General features: G+C 46.2%; 1 protein-coding gene across 2 annotated transcripts; it reads right to left on the reverse strand.

Annotated features, from left to right (window-relative positions):
* Positions 1-1,424: 1,424 nt before the first annotated feature.
* Positions 1,425-17,222, reverse strand: LOC311088187 (uncharacterized protein). 2 transcript variants are annotated; one of them, XM_084121934.1, is made up of 5 exons: positions 17,009-17,222; positions 16,612-16,926; positions 6,040-6,167; positions 4,745-4,851; positions 1,425-3,821 (listed from the first exon to the last, which is right to left on the reverse strand). In XM_084121934.1, exons 1-5 carry the CDS (start codon positions 17,154-17,156, stop codon positions 3,686-3,688), a joined length of 834 nt encoding a protein of 277 aa, XP_083978060.1. In that variant the 5' UTR covers positions 17,157-17,222; the 3' UTR covers positions 1,425-3,685. The 2 variants fall into 2 exon arrangements, with proteins under 2 accessions (XP_083978060.1, XP_083978059.1); XM_084121933.1 differs by having other exon boundaries at positions 16,603-16,926; positions 17,009-17,205.
* Positions 17,223-23,016: the final 5,794 nt, after the last annotated feature.

Genomic DNA, 23,016 nt, shown 5'->3' on the forward strand with positions numbered 1-23,016 from the left:
CGAAGGCGGCCGGCTTCCTCAGGCACTGTCCTAAGCTTGCTGGTCGCTGGTTTCAACGGCGGCGGCTCTCAAGATCCAGCGATGCGTAGAGCTTCGCTGAAGACTAGAAAATCAGATATTCAGCCTGTGAGCCCTCGTTATATACACACTGGCCACACCCATCTTGACGGTTAGAAGGGTGTGGAGGCCACGTTTCACGAGGCTCACTGATAGGCTTAAGCAGTTGCCGCCGAGCAGCCAATGAGCACGCTTATACAGCCTGCCTTGGTCTGCCGGCTGCCGCACTGCGTTGACAGTGAATACAAAATTAAGGATAATTTTTGGCTTCAGATCTCGAAGAAAGAAGACTTTCCCATAGCGTAAGCAACTTACGCAATACGAGAGAACCTCTCGTAAGAGAACTCAATTCCCCCATTAGAATGACTTGAATGGTTGTAATACCCTGTCCCAGTTTAACAATATGCTATTAGCAAACTGGGACAGTGTCAAAATCGCATAAAAACACTTTTACACATCCTACAAAATATATAGAGACGCAGCATGGGTGTCTTCTAATCGCCACACCTTTAGTACGATGGGAGAAGTTGTAATTATCTGATTGTTTGAAAGTCTCACATTTGGGTTTCGGTCACATGGTCAAGGAAGGGATAAAAGAAGATTGTAACAGTTGCTCTGTCTTTGTTATTATCTGGCTCTTCTTTGCGCTGGCTCTTTCTCTTTTCTCTTTTCTTTGTCTCTTACTCTCTACACTCTTTCTCTCTCTCCCTATCTCTAAGGTAATATTTTACATATATGCTGGGTACAAGTAATGGTATAAGTTTTTTATCATCTCATACATCTATTTTGTAAATATTTTAAGTGTAACCATAACCATATTGTCATTAAATCCTTTCAATAGCAAATGATGTGCTAACTAGTTTTGATTTGGTATTGACCGTGAAGTGCTACCAGTTGCAATACAATATTGTCACTCTATAGCAACGCTCTCCCACATATTAAGCTATCGTAATATTAAGCGCTTATTTCTATCATTGGTATAAGTAGTAGTGGGTGGTTATAGACAAGAAATGTACAGTTTTCTACCATCTTGCTGATAACGTTTCTTTAGTCATTGGGCAGTCTTGCAGCCTGAACCCCTGCAGGAAATCCACCCTTACAATAGCAAGCCAGATTTAATCTACTGCCGATCAGCCTAAATCCATTTTAAACTCCCACCAAGTTACCTCCCCGTACAAGCAATGCAGCACACAGTAAAACACAGAACAACAGGGAAACCGTCACATGACTAACCCAGGCTTAACACTCACTCATAAACAGAATTTTATGCATATATCTAAGTGAAGATTTCAAACTCTCTGTCAGAGCATACAACAGTCAGAATTCAAATCCAGATTATTCCAGTTCATAGTTTATCAACTATGAAAACATGCTTTGTCTTTATTAATCAAATATATGGACAACACAACACAAAAATGCACTTAGGTACAAATACATTTTTTTTACTGAAAAGATTTCTGCATTGAAAACAGAACTTTTGCTGTCTTTCCTTATTTGAGACCACATGACACATGACTGAATTTAAATGGCAACTAGAAGCGAAATAGCAATAACAATATAAATTATTTTAATTTCTCTCTCTCTCTCTCTCTCTCTCTCTCTCTCTCTCTCTCTCCATATTAATAAAAGTTGGAAGAAAGTAATTTCCATTGTTTTCTATTTTTCAAAAACTTTTTTAAAAATATTTTTCAAAGAATGAAAGGCTTATTACAACTGATATTATCAGCCTAAAAGTGTAAATGAACTACATAATTTTGTGAGCTTTAGAGAAGTCAACTCAGCAACAACGTTTTATACTGTGTTGATACAATAAGCATTTACATGTTGAACAGACCTGAAGAAGCTACTGTACATTAAGCTACTGATATGACTGGAGTCTTCATCTCATGAGAAATCACATCATTTATTTTAATCAGTTAAAGGTACAATATGCAAGATTTTCTGCCGCTAGAGGGCGCTACATTCCAAACAACAACAACGGCGTAGCTTGATGACGATGTGAAGGAGCGTGGAATGATGGGAACTGTCCTTTTCAACTCCACCGTGGATGTAAATCAGTCAGACGGGAATTGAAAAATCAGGTTCATGGATGAGGTAAAGTTCTATTTTTAGAAATGTTGCGCTTAATGACATTTTTTTATTTCATTAAAATGAATTAACCGCAAGAAAAGTAAGGTTTAATACTAAATTGGTTATCATAGATGTTACTGTATTTGTCAAATTCATTGTTATGATAACGCTGCGCAGTTTTACGTGTTCTAAACAATTGTTTTTAAAAGTACATTCGAACATACCCACATAATTTGCAAAAATACTGATTAATATTTATGTATAACACATGCTATATGTAACAAAGTTCAGATGTTATGGGAAGAAGGAGGCGGGAACCGGCAAACATTCATGACACATTTTAATGATAAAAATAAAACAAATACAAAACTAAAGTAAAAGACAGCAGCCACTCACGGACGACTGCTGTCACAATAAAACAAAACACAACACAAGTTCAAGACTTCACTGTCATCGCTCCCCCTTTATGCTTCAGCTCCTCCGTGAGAGATATGAGACCGGTGCGTCACACAGGTGTCGCTCATCAGTAATCACGCCACCGGCCTTGTGCCGCTCTCTCACGGCCCACGGCCTCGTCCTGCTCGCCACACTATATTTATTTACATGGCCATAAACACCAGACGTGATAAACAATGTCAATAAACTAAACACAAACCTAAAGCAATAATACCCGTACGTTGACGTTTATGTTTATGTGACTTGTCTTTGTCGACAGAACCAGCTGCAATCTGTAAAGAATAATTGTGTTCCATAATGACTGCACAAAACAAGCTAACGTTTGTTCCTTGATAGACGCTACAACTACAACTTCCGCATTTGTCCAGGACTCCACGCAGTACGAGCGGAAACCGAGGGTAACGCGGATATGACGCCATTGACTGGCGACTCCCAGCTCACCCCTGCTCTAACGCCCTGTTTCCTTGGTTAAAATCGCAATTTTCTCACGATTTAAAAATAGTTGGAAACATTTGGGATATTGTAAGCAATCAACTTAACAAAATATATAACACTGGCCTTGTGATTTTTGGGATATTTTAATGCAAAAATATTACATATTGTACCTTTAACTTTTTTTGCTGTAATAAACAAGTTCACTTTTAATAATAACTTTTTAGGGGCGAAATTGTTCATCTGGGGGAAGTTATGAAACTGAGGGGTGGTTTAATTAATGCAAAAAAACAAAATAAAATAATATAAAAATATTTGCATACAATAAAGTTTCAAATTGTAAATATTTAAATAACTTTTTTTGTTTACTGTATTTCACTCAGTTTTAAAAGATGTAATAACATTTATGATGTTTGTTCATATTTTCAGATTTAAAAAATCAATACTGTAAAGGCTGAAGATCATTAAAGGGCATTTCAAAAAGTTGCCACGTTTTAATGTGACCTTCATGTAACAAAAAGACTTAATAAAATAGTTTCAATTAAAAAAAGTGGATGAAGTTGAAGAAACACCCATGTTCCACATTTCTTTCATCATCAGTTGAATGGACTGACATACTAGGAAACACCTTTATGTATGTTTTACCTAAACCTGCAGTTTATGGATTGACTTATTTTAAAATGGCCTCCTCACAGATCCACTGAAAAACATGATTACATGGATAATCAGCCAATCCTGGTTTATAATTTACAGCACAATCTTCATCCGTTCCATCGTGACTATCTGGCTCTCCAGACGCCCAGAGCCTGAAATTAAAGATCAGCATTTGCTTTCTGTGTGATATGATACTGACTGTGAGGATCATTTATTAGTAGGGCTGGGAATCGATAAAAAAAAAAAAAAACGAATTAATTGCACAATTTGCTGTAATTAATTGCAATTAATTGCATTTCCCCCAAGCTTGTAATCATCAATATTTAAACTTAGAATCACCTAATTAAATTAAACAACACAGGAAAAAAAGGAACAGAAAATAATATTAAACGTCAATATATCAATATATTATTCTTTTCAACATATATTATGATTAATCAACATAATCAATTTAACAGATTATTATTATTTTATTTTTTTACTAATTACCAAAATCAAATATAGTCCTACAAAGCTATTATTACCAGAGCATGTGATCAGAGCAGGTCATTTTACCATTGTTGCCCAGCATGACTATACCAGCTCAGTAGGGCTATTGCAAACAGAAGTCTACTACTGAGAAATTTCACGTTATTTGAGCGGACTTTGCTTTTCCAGTGAGTGATGATCGGTACATGATTGGAGCATTTGGGCCGTTAACGACAGAGCAGAACGCGCAGCGCAAACACGGAGCGGAACATTGAGCAGAGAGCGCAGCGCACCGACACACACACACACACGCACACACGGAACAGAGAGCGCGCTGCACACATAGAGCGGAAAAGACACGCTCATGAAAGCTGCGCGAGAATGAAACCTGATCGCCGAACACGGAGAGGCGGGACGGCATATTTTTGGCCTTTTCAATAGCAGCCGCAACAGGAAATCATTAAAACGAGGCAAATCATTTATTGCATTAATTGCGTTATTTTTATTTTACGCGTTAAACATCTCAAATTAATCGCAAAGATTAACGCGTTAATTCCCCCAGCCCTATTTATTAGACAATAATCAGTTGAATTCAGTGATTTCTCACCCAGAGGTCAGTGTGCTGTTATCAACCCATTTCCATGTGCCCTCCACATCACGGTCAGTCAGACCAGTCCAGACGTTAACATTAGCAGATATTTTCTTAACAAAACCCTGAGAAAGTGAAACAATAACACATTTAGATCTTAAAGGGGACATATCATGCTAAATCCACTTTTTTAGCCCTTATATGCATTTTGTTGTATATTTGGAGTGTTTAGAAGTACAGAAAAGTTGAAATTATTCTCTTCAGGTGCTTCGTTGATATCTTTATATTCTGTTTTGGTCATATTTTTCAACCTGTTCCGATTTTTCTGTTCTCTATGACGTTTTTTGAATTATTACGTCACAGTATTTGCAGCGGAACTGCCAAATAAGGACATTGACTTCCGGTCCAACACTTCGAGCAATCCGCCATTTTTATTTCTCGCTGCAATTTTGTAGTCCAAGCTAAAGGATGCAGAAGTTACGAGAGGGTAAGTTAAAATGTTCGGTTATTGGATGTAGTAACCCACACGCTTCATTACACCGTCTAATGTAGATGAACTGCCGCGCTTGTGACAGGGAGCATGTTTAACTGAAAGAACGAGCAGAGAGAGAGACCCGGTCACGCGCACTCTCTCTTCAGAGCCAGGCGAAAGTGTAAACAAGACTTCACCGTCTCCAAACTAGACACTGTCTTGCTCTCTCTCCCTCGCACATATTAATCAAAATAAATCGACACGGTGGTAAAAGGTCGGAAGACCAAAGTTTCATGTGTAAATACAGTAACACACCATTGCGATACATCCATATGAAGACGTTGTTCTGCAGGTTCGTCGTCTTCATTTTCATCTCGCTCCGGCTCCGACTCTGGCTCAAACATGTAAGGCTGGCTGGACAAGTCTTCCGTTGTTGACATTTTGTTAATAACGTGTGAATAAAACGTTTCTGTGCCGCTAGATAATCGTATCTCTGCTATCAAACTACAAAAATGGCCGAACGGGGTGGAGTTGAACCGAGTGTCACCTCTGCAACCTGGAGAGGGGGCGGGGTATGAAGTGTTTCAATTGTATTTAAAGAGACCGCACCAAAACGAGTTGCTCTCAGACACGCATCAGAAAAGGGGTAGAAAAGAGGCCTGTGGAGCTATAATAATGAGGAATTCAGACCCAAGCATTGCAGTTCCGCTTTATATAGACTACAAATGTATGATTTATATGTAAAAAGGAATGATTTAAAAGCATGATATGTCTCCTTTAAAGAGAATTAACAATTTTCTTCCTATAAACTGTCATCCAGTCAGAAAATGAGTTTACTCACTTGTTCTTCTCTGTTGTTTATGATGACCAGATCGGCTCCTCTCTCTGTACAGTATCTTCTGCTCTCAGTCCAGCTCTTCTTCTCAAAGGAAACGAAGTAAAGACTGAATTTATAGTAAATCCATCCATCTGTAAACACAACAAGTTTAGGTTTAAGCACTTTACTCCCATCACACTGATGGTATTTATTTATTATTATAGGTATTTATTATACCTAATAAAAATAACCTTTTATTAGGTTCAGTGACAAAGTTACAATGTTTGTATGGTACAATTTCTGGTAAGACATGTTTTTTTTTTTTTATTATTATTGCTTGACACAAATTTCAATTAAATTAAATTCTTGTGATTTGATTTAATATTGACTCATTTGGATAAATATTAGGTACACAAAAAAAAAAAAAAAAAAAAAACTCACCTAATGCTGTAAACATACAGAGAGCCCTATCAGATGGTAGTATTATAAGGTTAAAAATAACTCAAATTAAATATAATGCGTTTTTTTATTACAATAACAATTTTAGTAAAAGTAAAATAAAATATGTCAAGCAAAAATATAATAAATATGTAATATAGTACACATATTTACAAAATACTCTCTATAGCTCTTTTTTTCTAACCATCTAACGTGCTATAGCCTATATTATGGTCATTAAATGGCTTTCCTGAGGTAAATGTGACATAATTATTCTCCAGCTGTTTTATTGACCCCTTTGCACGGATGAAAAACACTGATTGATCGATATTATGTATGAGGAATATACATTTCGGTAAGTTGTACTGTATCTTTCAACAGTGTTCATGTTTATTTACTGCTAGTAGCAGAGCCGCCTTAACCTAATGTTAGGCCCCGGGGCTGAGAGGTTTTGTAGGCCCCCCATCCCCTCGATTTATAGAGTCTCATTTTAAAAAAGTGTAATAGCTTATCTAGGTAATCTACATCACAAAATGCATTAGTTTCTTTCGAGACCTACAACAGTGAGTTTTTTATATTGTTTTTAATTTTAATATTGTTATTAACATATCACTGAGCACATAAACACAAGAAACTTTATTTAACAGCCACACACTGCAACTAAATTTCAACTTTATGCAAATGAGAAGCGATTTTCGCGAGCGACAACCAATAGGAAAGAAGCCTTTCAATGGAGCTCAGCTCCCGTCACCGTCTCGAGTTCAGTGCAGGCAAGACAGAAGAGTTCAAGGGCGATTTCACTGTTTTATATGATTTGACTGTAACTAACCACAAACATGGATATAATAAAATGATGCATGGAAAAGAAACTTTCGACAGTCTCAGTGAGTTTAATTCATACATTTATAGTTCGAGTGTTGTAGTTTTATGATGCAAGTTTAGCACTGCTGCAGTTCATTTTACAGTTTCCCCTGCATTATGTTGACTATTAGGGACAAGAAAATTGATTATTTGTCAAATTCGGATGACGTTTTAGTAATTTATGACAGTATGAGTGAGTTTAATTTGTAGATTGATCGATCGTTAATCTAGTAAATTATTTAATCCACTGAACACTGCTGTGTGGTAATATAAAAACACTCCCAACAGCATACTGTTTCTTTTGAGCCTAATTCCTAGTCAAATTAAAATGATATAGTTGTATAATATCACTTGTAATGGTGTTTTGTATAAATGTGGCCAGACGAGCAATCTAAACGCCTCATTCGCGCCGCGGGACCTCTAGACGCGCATAAACGCGTCTTTGCATTGACTTAACATTGAAATCACTCGCGCCAGACGCTCTATTCGCGTTTGGTGTGAACGCACCATAACAATAACATTAGAGCGACAGCACTACCAACGCCCACAAGCGACTAGCGACAAAATCTGACAAGTTAAAACAATATGACCTTTTCAGCTCATCATGAACCTGAACATGGGAGGCCCCTGAACTTGGGAGGCCCCTGGGCTTCAGCCCAGGTAAGCCCGTGCATTAATGCGGCCTTGGCTAGTAGAGATGATCGGTTCACGTGCCGCTAGCGATCTGTCACGTCACATTTACAAGTGCCAAAACAGTATTTATTGTTTGAATTTCGTAATAAAATTGACAGAATCTGAGAGCTGAGTTTTTCTTTTAATACCATAAGTAACCTGCTCTGTCTAGTCTGTCGGTCTCCATGTCCTCTTTGCTTCGCAATTTTTCTGTGCGTGAGAAAATGGATGTGTGGCGTGAGCAGAGGCGGCCTTACCTATGTTTCACCCGTTTCAATTGAAACGGCCCCGCCCTCCAAGGGGGCCCCCAACAGAACAGGAAAATCCCATTCATTTTCTCCCTAGGATATTTATTTTCAGACATAATGTCTAAAGTGGTCTCCAACACATCGCTCGCGAGAGTAGCTCGTGGCCTGATTGGAGGTAGCTCGCCAAGGGCCGTTCACATATCGCGTCTTTTGCGCGCTCAAGTTCGTTATTTCAAATAATTGAAGCGATGCGCTAATTTTTTCCAGGCGCAACGAGTCAATATGAAGGATGGGGGTGCACCCAAACTACAGGTGTTTTTTTATTCTCCGTAAATAAATCTTCTAGCAGAGCTACAACAAGCGTTTATCGGTAGTGGAAATCCATTAGCTATTAAAACTTCTCTGTCGTTGTGGAGAGCGCATGGTACATAGCAACGACAGATGCCACGGGAAAATCGGACCGAATTTTACTATTAATAATAAAAGATAAGCTAATGTGCATTGTAAATGTCAGTATTTTGACTTTTTTGAATCATTCTTTTTATGAAAATGATTTAAAGGCTGAAATATGCGAGGTTTATCTTTTTATAAAAACTTTTTTGCCAAAACTTTATTTGAACTTGTACATGTTAGTAGATAACATGTTGCAATACACTCCTTTCAAATTTGGCCATCATATTTAATGTTACTATTTTAATGTTTATGTAAACAAAAAGTGCATATTAATGGTAAGTTTATTTGTTATTTGCTGGTTTTCGACATAAAACGTACTCGGTTACCTAATGTAACCTCGGTTCTCTCTAGAAGAGGGAACGAGTATTGCGTAAGTTGCTTACGCATCGGGAAAGTCTTCTTTCTTCGAGATCTGAAGCCAAAAATTATCCTTAATTTTGTATTCATTGTCAACGCAGTGCGGCAGCCGGCAGACCATGGCAGGCTGTATGAGCGTGCTCATTGGCTGCTCAGCGGCAACTGCTTAAGCCTACCAGTGAGCCCTGAGTGATGTCACATCCAATGAGGGCGCTTCGCGCCCTCCACACCCCTCTAACCGTCAAGATGGGTGTGGCCAGTGTGTATATAGGCAGGGCTCACAGGCTGAAATTCTGGTTTTCGTAGTCTGAAGCGCAAAAGCTTGTGGCGCGTCACGGCAGGTTACGCAATACTCGTTCCCTCTTCTAGAGAGAACCGAGGTTACATTAGGTAACCGAGTACGTTCTCTTACGAGAGGTTCTCTCGTATTGCGTAAGTTGCTTACGCATCGGGAACCCCTTGTCAACGCCGTGCGAGCCGAGCATCCAGCACATGAATCCCAGGGAGACCGGGGAAAACATAACGCTGAAAACAGGTGGCCGATCGGAGAAACGGGTCAACACATGTACAAAGCACTTCACTTCGTAGATAGATAGAGCGGCACAGCCGGTCTATATCAATGTAAATAGTGCGGCCGGCAGCGCGGGCCCACACAGTACATAAGCACATATTAGGGAAAGAAATAGAGCGGTTACACAGTCTATTTGTTGGGAGAATAATCCCAGCGCGACAGAGTGTAGGGCGGGCGGCCAGCGGCGCGGGCCAGCACCAGTACACAAGCGCGTAACGGGGAATAAAGGAACAGAGCGGCACAGCCGGTCTGAGCACAAAATACTCCTTCCCTTGGTGCCATACCAGAAATATCACCAGTATGTGAACGTAGTCTGCGCATAATCGACTGGGCAGAGCATACATGCCACTTATACTGATAATAGTTTAGCCTGCAAGGCAGGAACTTCCAGGTTATAAAACCTCACGAATGTCGATGGGGAGGCCCAGCCCGCTGCCATACAAATATCGTGAATAGAAATTCCGCTGGACCAGGCCCACGAAGAGGCCATGCCTCTAGTGGAGTGGGCTCTGATACCCAAAGGGCACTGCAGGTGTTTGGAGGCGTAAGCTGCTGCAATCGCGTCCACTATCCACCTGGACAGGCTCTGTTTCGAGGCGGCGAGACCCTTGGTGCGTCCGCCAAAAGAAACGAAGAGCTGCTCGGAACGCCTGAAAGCGGCGGAGCGCGTGATGTAAACTCTCAGCGCCCTAACAGAGCATAGGAGGTTATCACTGTCCCCGTTATCGGATGCTGGCAGAGCCGAAAGGGAGATGATTTGTGCCCTAAAGGGGGTTCCAATCGCTTTGGGGATGTAACCGTGTCTCGGTCTGAGAATGACCTTTGAGTCATTTGGTCCGAACTCAAGACATGCAGGGCTAACAGATAGCGCCTGCAGATCCCCCACGCGTTTTACTGAAGATAGAGCTATCAGAAAAACGGTTTTGAGCGAAAGGTACTTTGGATCCACGGATTCAAGTGGTTCAAAGGGAAAAGCCTTCAGGGCCTCCAGGACCAAGGACAGATCCCAGATAGGAACCGAGGGGGGCCGCGGGGGATTCATCCGTCTAGCTCCTCTGAGGAAACGGATAATAAGCTCGTTCCTTCCTATTGCCCGGCTGCGCGTCATCTCAGCGAACGCTGCGATAGCCGCCACATACACTTTGAGCGTGGAAGGGGACCTGCCCTTATCCAACAGCTCCTGTAGGAAGGAGAGCACTCGCGGGACCCCACATCTACGTGGATCGAAGCTCTTGGTAGCGCACCATTTAGAGAACACTGACCATTTAGATGCATAGAGCCATCTCGTGGAGGGAGCTCTAGACTGTGTGATCGTGTTCACAACCCCTTCTGGCAGGTCAACGTGTATCCGTTGATTATCCATGCATGCAGAGACCATCGCTCCGGATGGGGATGCCAGATCGATCCACCGGCTTGAGAGAGGAGATCCTTTCTCACCGGGATCGGCCATGGGGGTGAGTGCGACAGCCTCACTAGCTCTGGGTACCAGACTTGGTTCTCCCAACGCGGGGCTATGAGAAGCACTGGGTGGTGCGTTTCCCTGATCCTCGCTATGACCTGTGGTAACAGAGAGATCGGAGGGAAAGCGTACAGCGGGAGGCTGGGCCAGGTTTGGGACAGCGCGTCCTCGCTTTGAGAAAAATATCGGGCAGTGAGCGTTGTCTTACGACGCAAAGAGGTCGACCTCCGCTCGCCGAATAGGCGCCAGAGGAACTGGACTGTATGAGGGTGCAGGGACCATTCTCCCGGGGGAATAATGTCTCTGGACAGTCTGTCTGGGCCGACATTCAAATGGCCCGGCACGTGCACGGCTCTCAGCGAGCGCAACGAGCGGTGAGCCCACACGAGAAGGCGTTCTGTCAGGTTGCACAGGTTCCTGGACCTGACACCGCCCTGTCGGTTCACATAGGACACCACGGACATGTTGTGACATGTCGACCGCTATCATCTCCAAACAATTTATGTGGAGTATGTCAATGTATGTTTCTCTTGGTCTGACCACAGGCCAAAGACCGGTTTGCCCTCGAAAAGAGCGCCCCAACCTGAGGTGGAAGCGTCCGTCGAGATAACTTTGCGGTGTGAGACGGCTCCCATTGTCACTCCCCGCTGGTACCAGTCGGCCGCTAACCAGGGCTTCAGTGCTGAAACGCAGCTCTGAGTCACTCTGATTCGAATGCCGCCGGAAGCCCAGGTTCTGTGAGGCACTCGGGCGTTCAACCAGCGTTGCAGCGGGCGCATACGCAATAGACCCAGCTGAAGCACTGCTGCAGCTGAAGCCATACAATCCAGCATCCTCTGAAATGTCTTGAGAGGTGCGGTGCTGCCCGGTTGGAAAGACGCAGCCAGGCGTTGAACGCAGCGCGCGCGCCGTGGCGATAGGCGGGCCGTCATTGCCACAGTGTCCAGATCCAAACCCAGGAAGAGGTTGATTGACTGGGCACTAATGAGCTCTTGGTCCAGTTGACCGTGAGCCCCAGGTTTTCCAGGTGGCTGAGAAGCACTGTTCTGTGGGCGATGAGTTCGGCCTCTGACTGTGCTAGAATCAGCCAATCGTCCGGATAGTTCAAAATTCGCATCCCCTGACCTCTCAGGGGAGCGAGAGCCGTGTCCATGCACTTCGTGAATGTACGGGGTGCCAAAGACAGGCCGAACGGCAGGACGGTGTATTGATATACCTGACCGTCAAAGGCGAATCTCAAGAATGGCCTGTGACGGGGTATTATCTGGATCTGAAAGTATGCGTCCTTAGATCGAGAGAGATAAACCAGTCCCTCGGGTGAATTTGCGTGAGGATCTGCCTGGTTGTGAGCATTTTGAACGGTCTTCTCATAAGAGCTTTGTTCAAATATCTCAGATCCAAAATCGGTCTGAGAGCTCCGTCCTTCTTGGGAACGAGGAAATATCGGCTGTAAAAGCCCGACTCGCTCATAGAAGGGGGAACCGGTTCTATAGCCCCTTTGCACAGAAGTGTGGCTATTTCTGCTCGAAGTAGATGTGCTACTTCCCCATTCATTCTCGTCTCGGTACGCGCCCGAAAGCGCGGGGGGCGGCGAGCGAACTGCAGAGTATAGCCTAGTTTTACTGTGCTTAGCACCCATTCTGATGCGCCTGGAAGAGCTTCCCACGCTCTTGCGTGTGCAGCCAGGGGCAGAATGGCCTCCGGGCTCTGATCGCCGCGCATCGCGGGCTCGAGAGCTCGAAAAGGAGGGGCGGGCGCAGCGCGCGCACTCTCGGTGCTTAGATACGGCGGATCGCACACAGCGATAGCTGGCCGTTTTACACACAGTGTCCCGGTGGCTTTGGACGGGGAACATATAGTGTGAGGCGCGACGTGCGAGGGCGGCGTCGGGAGCGAAATGTTCGTTAGTATGTGTGAGCGCTCGAGGGCGGGCACAGAATTTACATTTAAAACATGACCGGTCGTGAGAGGCCGTGTGACAGAGCGGGCAGTGAGTAGGTGTGGGCACAATGAGGTGGACACCTGACCTACTTTTAACACTTGAGCGGCTTCTGCCTACTTTATGAGAGTGGGCTCTGTGAGAGACACGGGATTTATAGTGCTTGTGTGCAGGGGTGAACACGGAAACGTGGGCACATTCACTGCATTTGAAACACATACGGCGTGAGCTGTGCAACCGGACATTATGCTCATTTGAGATTTCTCTGGGTCGCCGTGAGAACGGTGGTTGCGCAGGCGAGCGGGTAGATATACCGGTTCGTTGGCTGCGAGGTAAACATCTGCAGTAGCCGTGGCAACGGGGACTGACAGAGCGTGAAGCTTTGACGGTGGTCCAGCCGCAGCGGGACTTAACCGTCTTTTCTTCCCTCGTGTATAGACGCTCATAAATAAACGAGCACCATGTGGTGCGAGTGGTGCGAGAGGCGGGTTCGCTTTCTGTATGTAAGAAAGGCTGGCCGCGAGCTCGGAGAAGCGAACAGTAAAAAATTGTATCTGCTGCGAGAGCTGGGCTCGAACACGGGTCTCTAGCGTTACAGCCTATGATTCTGCCACTGGGCTACAGGGGAGAACACATTAGCATTTGGTTAGCGCGAGCATATAAGAGTACGACCTCATGTTTGTTTGCAGTCGTGCGTGTATTAAAAACAGGCTTGTTTACTGCAATAGTAATCTTTCCAGCCGTCTGAACTTAAGAGGGGACTGAGAAATGTTTGAGAATTTGGCGGTTTGTCCGGCCACAGCGGGACGAAAGCACTCTCTCTCTCCTCTTTTCGCCGGTGAGTGAGGCGCGCGCGCTGAACGTTGCTCGTGACCGTCCGCTCTGTCATCCCTTGTGAATGGCGCAATCTGCGCGGCCCAACAAGGGGAAGTGCGGGTTCGCTTTCTGTATCTAAGAAAAACTGGCCGCGAGCTTGGAGAAGCGAACAGCATAAATTTTGACGGCGTTTGCTTGCAGGCGTGCGTGTATTTATAACAGGCTCGTATACTGCAATATGAACAATTCCAGTCGCCTGAACTTAAGAGGGGACTGAGAAATTGAGGTATGTCCGCGCGAGGACGGAGTAGCTTTCTTGTAACGTAAAGAGAGCTCCAGGACCGTCCGTTTCTGACATCCCTTGTGAGCGGCGCAGTTTGCGCGGCTCGAACAGAGGGAGAGGAAGCTCGCTCCGAGACAGCATAAATTTTTATCTGCCGCGAGAGCCGGGATCGAACCCGGGTCTCTGGCGCAAAAGCCTAAGATTCTGCCACTGAGCCACAGGGGAGAATACAATAGCTTTAGGTCAGAGCGAACATATAACAGCGTCAGTCTTGTGACGGCGTTTGCTTGCAGGCGTGCGTGTATTTATAACAGGCTCGTATACTGCAATATGAACAATTCCAGTCGCCTGAACTTAAGAGGGGACTGAGAAATGTGTGAGAAATTGAGGTAGGTCTGCGCGAGGACAGAGTAGCTTTCTTGTAACGTAAAGAGAGCTCCAGGACCGTCTGTTCCTGCCATCCCTTGTGAGCGGCGCAGTTTGCGCGGCTCGAACAGAGGGAGAGGAAGCTCGCTCCGAGACCGTCCACTTCTGCCATCCCTTGTGAGCGGCGCAGTAGCGCGGCTCGAACAGAGGGAGGGTGTCCATCTCATTCGCCTCATCCCCTGACGCGGCGGCGGCGCGGGCGAGAGCCGGCGGTTGAGCGGCCGGGAGGGGGGACGGAGAGAGCGAGAGAGAAGCTCGAGGGAGAGGTTCCGGCGAGCTCCTCAGTCATATCAGTCTCCGGTGGTCTCTGCGAGCGGCGCTTCCTATTGCGCGGCCCGGCAGGGACAGGCGGAGCGACAGCTTGGTCGAAAACTTCAAGTCGAGCCCGCAGGGTCGACATTGAAAGTTCTTAGCACTCGGGGCAGCCGCCCGTAGAGAGTGCGGTGGCGGCGTGCTCGCGGCCCAGGCAGAGAGCGCAGAAGAGGTGGCGGTCTCCGTTGCTGAGCGGGGCGCGGCACGAGCCGCAGGAAAAAAACGAGGCGTTTAGACAAAAACGCCTCGTGCTCTTTTAGAACAGTGAGAGATAGTGTGTGTCGCAGGGCGAGCACACACAGCAGTAATAAAAGGATATGTCGCCGGATAGCGTAGCAGGCACGGATGGCTGAAGGCGGCAAAGGCGGCCAGCTTCTTCAGGCGCTGTCCTAGGCTTGCTGGTCGCTGGTTTCAACGGCGGCGGCTCTCAAGATCCAGCGATGCGAAGAGCTTCGCTGAAGACAAGAAAATCAGAATTTCAGCCTGTGAGCCCTGCCTATATACACACTGGCCACACCCATCTTGACGGTTAGAGGGGTGTGGAGGGCGCGAAGCGCCCTCATTGGATGTGACATCACTCAGGGCTCACTGGTAGGCTTAAGCAGTTGCCGCTGAGCAGCCAATGAGCACGCTCATACAGCCTGCCATGGTCTGCCGGCTGCCGCACTGCGTTGACAATGAATACAAAATTAAGGATAATTTTTGGCTTCAGATCTCGAAGAAAGAAGACTTTCCCGATGCGTAAGCAACTTACGCAATACGAGAGAACCTCTCGTAAGAGAACTTGGTGAATTGATTTTATTGTGTAGTATTAGTACTTTTTGAACAGGATTATGTGATGCTCATTTTGGTCACTATAATCATGAAATTACATTTTCATACCATTTCATCTCTAGTTATGATGCACTATAAAATCAACAATAATTATGTGTTTTTACAGTATAATAATTTTTTTTTAAATGTCAATTAAGGGTGACATATAGGCCTACAATAATTTGTTTAGGTCTAAAACAGTTAACATAGTTGTTAATATGAGAGTTATGAGACATTATTTAAGAGATTTAATTATTGCATATAGCTCTCGGCCACTTTCATTTTTAAAAAGTAGCTAAAAAAGGTTGGAGACCCCTAAACCATCCAAGTTAGATTGACCACGAGCTACGAGGTTGTGAAACGAAAGTTTCTGCTCCTATAAAAGCCACAAAAAAAAATCAACCTTGTTATTTGCGATCTTCTGGAGAAATACTACACTACCCATAATTCTAAGCAAAACACTGACGTCTCTGATTGGTCGAACTTGAGTCGCGCCGCGGTTACCATGGCGATGTTTACCGCCCCTGCGAACGGTGATCTGAAGTAAATAAATACCGGTAGTTTATGTGTTTATACTTTGCCTTTTTTCCGTAAGGTTAAAACGTTGTTTTTTTTGAGCAGGGAAATAATTTGAATAGGAAATGAAACGTACATATGCCAGTGGTGCCTGTTCATGAAGCTGAAAGTGTGCGTAATAAAATAATATGATGCAAACCAACAAGAATCCTTGCTTTTTCTGCTCATGTTTACATTTTATGTGGGCAGGGCCCCATATAAGTTTTTGAAACGGGCCCCCAGATGCTTAAGGCCGCCCCTGGGCGTGAGAACGTGTGAGAAGTGTCAATCACATGAGTCTCACGGTGAATGCGGGAGAGTTGGCAGCTCTGAATGCATCCTGTAAAAACGAACAACCAAGTTTAGTTCTTAATATAGGCCTACTTTGTTTACCCTTTACTCGAAGACTTTCTGACAGTTCATTCTTCTCCTTATTTAACTGGTCTCTGTGTTTAATCAGGTCAAGGTTACTTGATGATAATCCATCTCTCTCTTTTGTCAATTGCATGTTCATGGTAAGTAGCTCATCTCTCTCTTCTGTGAGGTTGGAGATCTTGGTTTGTTGCTGGTGTGTCTCTTCAGTGTAGTTAGTGCTTTTTGTCTTGATGTGGACACACAGCACTATGACCGCAGTCAGCAGAAGAACACACAGCAGAGCCAAACACACGAGAGCTGCTCTGGAGCTTCTGTTCCTCACAGTATCACTTCCTGAACACCACAGATATGAAGATCAACGCTAATTGCTTGTATTACTCAAATGTGTGTGTTATAATGAAATGAATCTCAGTACCTGTGTGTTGAGGTGTTTGGGAGTTCTCTGTTTCTGTCCTGACATCAGAACCGTTTATAGGATCCACATTGGCATAGATATTCATCTCTTCTTCATCTTCTCTGTCCATGCCATCTTTCCTGGGAATGTTCATATTGCCGTAAGACATATTCAGTCTTCTGAAGTAGATGTGAGATTATTATAAGTTGTTTCTTCAAGTGGATTGCACTGCTCTGAACTTCTGCTTTTGAGATTTTACTTTCAGCAGACACAACCACGGTGGTCAAGATCATGTGATATCCAGATGGCGGATAAAAAAAAACTCTTTGCTGACTATTGCCCAAAAAAATTTTTTTTTCTTTTCTCTCTGTAAAAACAATTTATTTGTACTTGTGCATTTATGCCTTGTGTTTAGATGTATGTATATGACATTGTCCATATACTTCATTAACGACAAAACCTGTTATCATACTGAAGTTAATAGACCTACACAGCTACTAGAACTCGTTTCACCATATAATTAGAGATCAACTGAAATCATTTGGATCTGTTTAACGTTCATTTTGATATCTTTACTTTAACAAGTACTTATAAATATATGTACAAAATTCTGTTTATGGGTGTGAGTTTTAAAGGAACACGTCGACTTTTTGGGACTTTAGCTTATTCACCGTATCCCCCAGAGTTAGATAAGTCCATACATACCCTTCTCATCTCTGTGCGTGCCGTAACTCTGTCTGACGCACCCACTGCTAGCCTAGCTTAGCACAAAGACTGGAGGTAAACGGCTCCAGCTAGCATACTGCTCCCAATAAGTGACAAAATAACGCCAACATTTTCCTATTTAGCACTGCTACTTGGGCAGAGTGATTTGCTCGCAGCGCCTGAGAAGCCCGTGGTGAGGAGCAGGGAGTTCGCTCAGAGTTGGAGTAAATCACTCCACAGAAGTAGCAGTGCTTCGCCTTCTGAGAATATAGTTCCCAGTATGTATACGGTTAGAAGATGGCTGTGTCTCATGTGACCTTGTTATTTGTACGCGCTGTGACTATACAAATCACTACATGTAAATCAGAAAATGTTGGTGTTATTTTGTCACTTGTTGGGAGCAGTACTGTATGCTAGCTGGAGCCATTTACCTCCAGTCTTTGTGCTAAGCTAGGCTAGCGGTGGGTGCATCAGACAGAGTTACGGCACACACGGAGATGAGATGCTTTAAAATAAGCTAAAGTCCCTAAAAGTCGGCGTGTTCCTTTAAGTTTGGGAGGAAGATGTGTGGTATTTTTAAATGAGGGAACGGCTGTAACACATAAAACGTACTCGGTTACTAACGTAACCTCGGTTCTCTCTAGAGAGAGGAACGAGTACTGCGTAGAATACGCTAGGGGAAAATCCTTTTCCACGAGGATACTGAAGCCAAAAAATTATCCTTAATTTTGCATTGATGTAAAACGCGTTGCTGCAGCATACAGGCATAGGCGAGACAGCTCGCGCGCCTATTGGCTGGTCTGCTGGCAACTGCTTGAGCCTATTGAGCGAGACCTAGAGTGACGTCATACCCAATGAGGGTGCTTCGCGCCCTCTGCATCACGTCCCGCCGAAACGGGTGTGGCTTAGGTCTATAAATATCGCTCGCGGGCTCATATCTCTGATTTTTCACAGTGAAGCAACCACAGCGTGTGCATGCACGGCAGGATATGCAGTACTCGTTCTTCTCTCTAGAGAGAACCGAGGTTACGTTAGTAACCGAGTAAGTTCTCTTACGAGAGATTCTCTCGTACTGCGTAGAATACGCTAGGGGAACCTAATGTAAAACGCCGTGTGTGTTGGGATCTGACACCATAGACTCAAAGGGCGACAGCCCGGAGTTCATATAGTGCACAATCACCTAGGGGACTCACAGGGAATCCTGGAAGAAGAGGGGTTTTAGCCACTATCTTCCTTATATGGCTGCTTAGAGCAGCACTGCTATTCACAATAGCCGTATAACTCAGGACTGACAGTGTCAGTTTAAGAGATTTGGCCGTACTAGACCGACAGTAGCCTGGCTTGTAGTGCAGGAACCTCTAGGTTGTAAAACCTTATAAATGTAGACGGAGAGACCCAGCCTGCTGCCATACAGATATCTTGCAAGGCAATCCCACTTGACCAAGCCCAAGATGAAGCCATGCTTCTCGTGGAGTGCGCCCTGACACCCAATGGGCATTGCATGCCCTTGATTGTGTAAGCTAGCGCTATTGCGTCCACTATCCATCTGGATAGGCTCTGTTTCGAAGCGGCTAGTCCCTTAGAACGCCCGCTGAATGAAACAAAGAGCTGCTCCGTCTGTCTGAAGGCAGACGAGCGAGACACATAAGCTCTTAATGCCCTGACTGGGCAGAGGAAGCTTTCGTCCTCATTTCCTTCGGTGACCGGTAGAGCAGACAGGGAAATGACCTGTGCCCTAAACGGTGTATTGAGGGATTTAGGAACATAACCGTGCTTAGGTTTGAGTATAACCCTAGAGTCATTAGGCCCAAATTCCATGCACGTCGCGCTCACTGAGAGCGCGTGTAAGTCCCCTATGCGCTTCACTGAAGCGAGAGCCAGAAGAAATGCCGCCTTGAACGACAACGAGATCAATCTTCTGCAAGGGCTCAAAAGGATGACCTTTCATGGCTTCCAGTACCGTAGAAAGGTCCCATATAGGGACTGTGGGAGGTCTGGGAGGATTCAGTCTCTTAGCTCCTCTAAGGAAGCGGATGACTAAATCGTTCCTTCCTATAGACTGGCCAAGCGTTGTCGTAGAGAACACTGCTATGGCCGCCACATAGACTTTGAGCATGGAAGGGGACCTGCCCTTATCCAGCAGCTCCTGTAGGAAGGAGAGAACCTCCGTCACTCCGCAATTCAGGGGTGACAAGCCACGAGCTGTGCACCAGCCAGAAAACACCGACCATTTGGAGGCGTAGAGACGTCGCGTAGACGGAGCTCTGGCCTGCATGATCGTGTTTAACACTCCCTGTGGGAGGTCAGCGGGTACCCGTTGATGGTCCACACGTGAAGGGACCACAGCTCCGGGTGAGGATGCCAGATCGAGCCGTTGGCTTGGGAAAGGAGATCCTTCCTCAGAGGCACTGGCCACGGGGCAGTGCTTGCTAACTGCATCACAACTGGGAACCAAGGTTGGCTCGTCCAGAGCGGCGCTACAAGCAGCACTGAACATCCTTCTTCCCTGATCCGTTCTACCACCTGGGTCATGAGGGAGACAGGGGGAAAAGCGTAGAGAGGACGGCGAGGCCACATGTGGGTCAGCGCGTCCTTGCTTTTCGAGAAAAATTCTGGACAGTGAGCGTTTTCCTGAGACGCGAACAGGTCTACTTCCGCTCTTCCAAATTTCTTCCACAGCAGCTGTACTGTCTGTGGGTGCAAAGACCATTCTCCTGTCGGAACGTGGTTCCTGGACAGTCTGTCTGGTCCTATATTCAGGAGCCCTGGCACGTGCGCTGCTTTCAGCGAGAGCAGGTTGCTGCGAGCCCATATCAGGAGGCGTCTGGTTAGCCTGTACAGAGTCAGGGACCTGAGGCCGCCTGGCGATTTATGTAGGATACCACCGACACGTTGTCTGAATGTACTAGGACGTGGTACCCCTTTATCAGGGGACGAAAGCGCGTGAGCGCTTTGCTCACTGCTAACATCTCGAGGCAATTTATATGAAGGAGCTTCTCCCGTTTTGACCATTGGCCAAAGAGCGGTCTGCCCTCGAGCAGCGCTCCCCATCCTGATGCGGATGCGTCCGTGGACACCACCATCAGTCTCGAGGAAGTCCCCAGGCTACAGCGCCGCAGCGAAAGGAGCCGACTGCGCGCTGAATGTCCAGTGTGCGCTGAGATGACAGGCGTGCTGTCATTGACAGCGAGTTCAGTTCTATTCCCAGAAAAGATATAATCTGTCTGGGGAATAGCGAACTCTTTTCCCAGTTTACTGTGAGACCGAGATTCTCGAGGTGATCGAGTAAAATGGTTCTGTGCTCCACGATCTCTGAGTGAGATTGGGCTAGAATCAGCCAATCGTCAAAATAGTTCAGCACTCGTATGCCCCCGAGTCTGAGGGGTACGAGCGCTGCGTCCATGCACTTCGTAAATGTACGGGGTGCCAGGGACAAGCCGAAAGGCAGGACTGTGTACTGATATGCCTGGCCCTCGAAGGCGAATCTCAAAAATCGCCTGTGACGTGACGCTATCTGTATTTGAAAATACGCGTCCTTTAGATCTATTGACACAAACCAATCCCCTCGGCGAACATGCGCGAGGATTTTTCTGGTCGTGAGCATCCTGAACTGACGCTTCATAAGCGCTCTGTTCAGTTGCCGCAGATCTAGTATGGGTCTGAGACCCCCGTCTTTCTTGGGTACCAGGAAGTATCTGCTGTAAAGCCCCCCTTCGCTTTGAGCTTGAGATAAGGGTTCTATAGCCCCTTTGCTCAGTAGTTTCAGAATTTCGGCTCGAAGTAGATGTGCTACTTTCGATTCTACCGTGGTCTCGAAACGAATAGCCTGTATTCTACAAAACTGTAACGAATAGCCTTCTTTTATGATGTTTAGCACCCATTTCGAAACCCCGGGAAGCTTTGCCCACGCGTCTGCACGGGTAGCTAGGGGCTGGGTGCGAAGCGCGCTCTGATCGGCTCGCGATACAGCGGCTTCGGTGAGCTGTGACATAAGCGTCGCGCTCATGACATCTGAGGCAGGGGGCGCGCTGATAACAGCGGGCACTGGGTCGTGGGCACGTTTGCTACGTTTAATGCGCAATCGATCTGAGTCGATTTTATGTGCGCGAGCCCTGTATGAGGGGCTGTGCTTGTGTGTAGGAATGGGCACTGAGTAGTGGGCATTTTTTCTACACATGAAACACCATCGGCCGTGGCTGGGACACCAGAAAATTCTCTTTATTCCCACTCCCACTCTTTAAGGGATTTATCTGGGTAGCCATAAAAACGGCTTTTGTGTGCAGGCAAGCGGGCAATGGAACCGGCTTGTTGGCTGCTAAATACGCTGGACCAGTCACATTTCTTGGAACTGGACGAGCGGCGAGCTTTGGTGGAAGTCCGGCCGCAGCGGGACTTGGACACCGTCGCTTTCCTAGGCGTGCTAGGACGACTTCGGGGCCTCTGGAATCTTCTGGAACGCAATCTTTGGCCGCAGGCCACGCGGGGCGGGGCGGCGGCGGGAAGAGCGAGAGCGCGGTCTCGAGCTCTGGGTCTGGCGGCGTTGTGAAGAGGAGGCGGCGGGCGGAGGCTTAGGCTGTGAGCTCTGGGCAGACGGTTTCGCACGGCCTGCTGCAGAGCTGGAGCGCTTCGGGAGGAAGTGCTTCATGGCCTGGGTCGCTTTCTGTACCTAAGCGAACCTGACGGTGAAATCTTTGACCTAGGTTCCGAAGAGGCCGGCAGGGGAAAGCGGCGCGTCGAGGAACGTGGTGCGCTCCGACTCAGACATGTCCGAGAGTGTTAGCCAAAAATGTCTCTCAGACACGGTGAGCGAGGCCATGCTCCGTCCTATGGCCTGTGCCGCAGACTTGGTAGCGCGGAGAGCGAGGTCTGTAGCGCTCCTCAGGTCTGGCACGCAGATTGCGTCAGGTCCTTCCTCGTCCAGCTTGCGGAGGAGATCAGCCTGGTAAATCTGGAGCGTGGCCATGGTGTGCAACGCTGACGCGGCCTGGCCGGCGGCGGAGAAAGCGCGGCGGAGCAGGGATGACGTCGTGCGGCAGGCTTTTGAGGGCAGTGCCATCTTAGCACGCCGTCCAGCGGAGGGCGGGCATAAGTGCACTGCAATAGCCTCTTCGACCGGCGGCAGGGAGTGGTATCCTCTGTTCTTGGCGTCGTCGACAGCGGAGAACGCCAGAGAAACAGAAGATCGTGTCCTGGCCGAAAAAGGGGAGTTCCAAGATTTAGCGACTTCTTCGTGAAGCTCAGGAAGAAAGGGCGCTGGCTTGGAGCTCTTTTAGTCAGTGTGTGTCGCGCCGGCGAGCACACACACAGTGCAGAGAAAAGGATAT

Source organism: Abramis brama, assembly GCF_963993115.1.
Source record: "Abramis brama genome assembly, chromosome: 8".
NCBI lineage: Eukaryota > Metazoa > Chordata > Actinopteri > Cypriniformes > Leuciscidae > Abramis > Abramis brama.

Coding starts and splice junctions, on each gene's coding strand:
- LOC311088187 (XM_084121933.1), bottom strand. CDS start 17,156: ATGTCTTACGGCAATATGAACATTCCCAGGAAAGATGGCATGGACAGA. Junction 16,927..17,008: donor CCAAACACCTCAACACACAG/GTACTGAGATTC, acceptor TGTGGTGTTCAG/GAAGTGATACTGTGAGGAAC. Junction 3,822..4,744: donor AACAGCACACTGACCTCTGG/GTGAGAAATCAC, acceptor CTTTAATTTCAG/GCTCTGGGCGTCTGGAGAGC.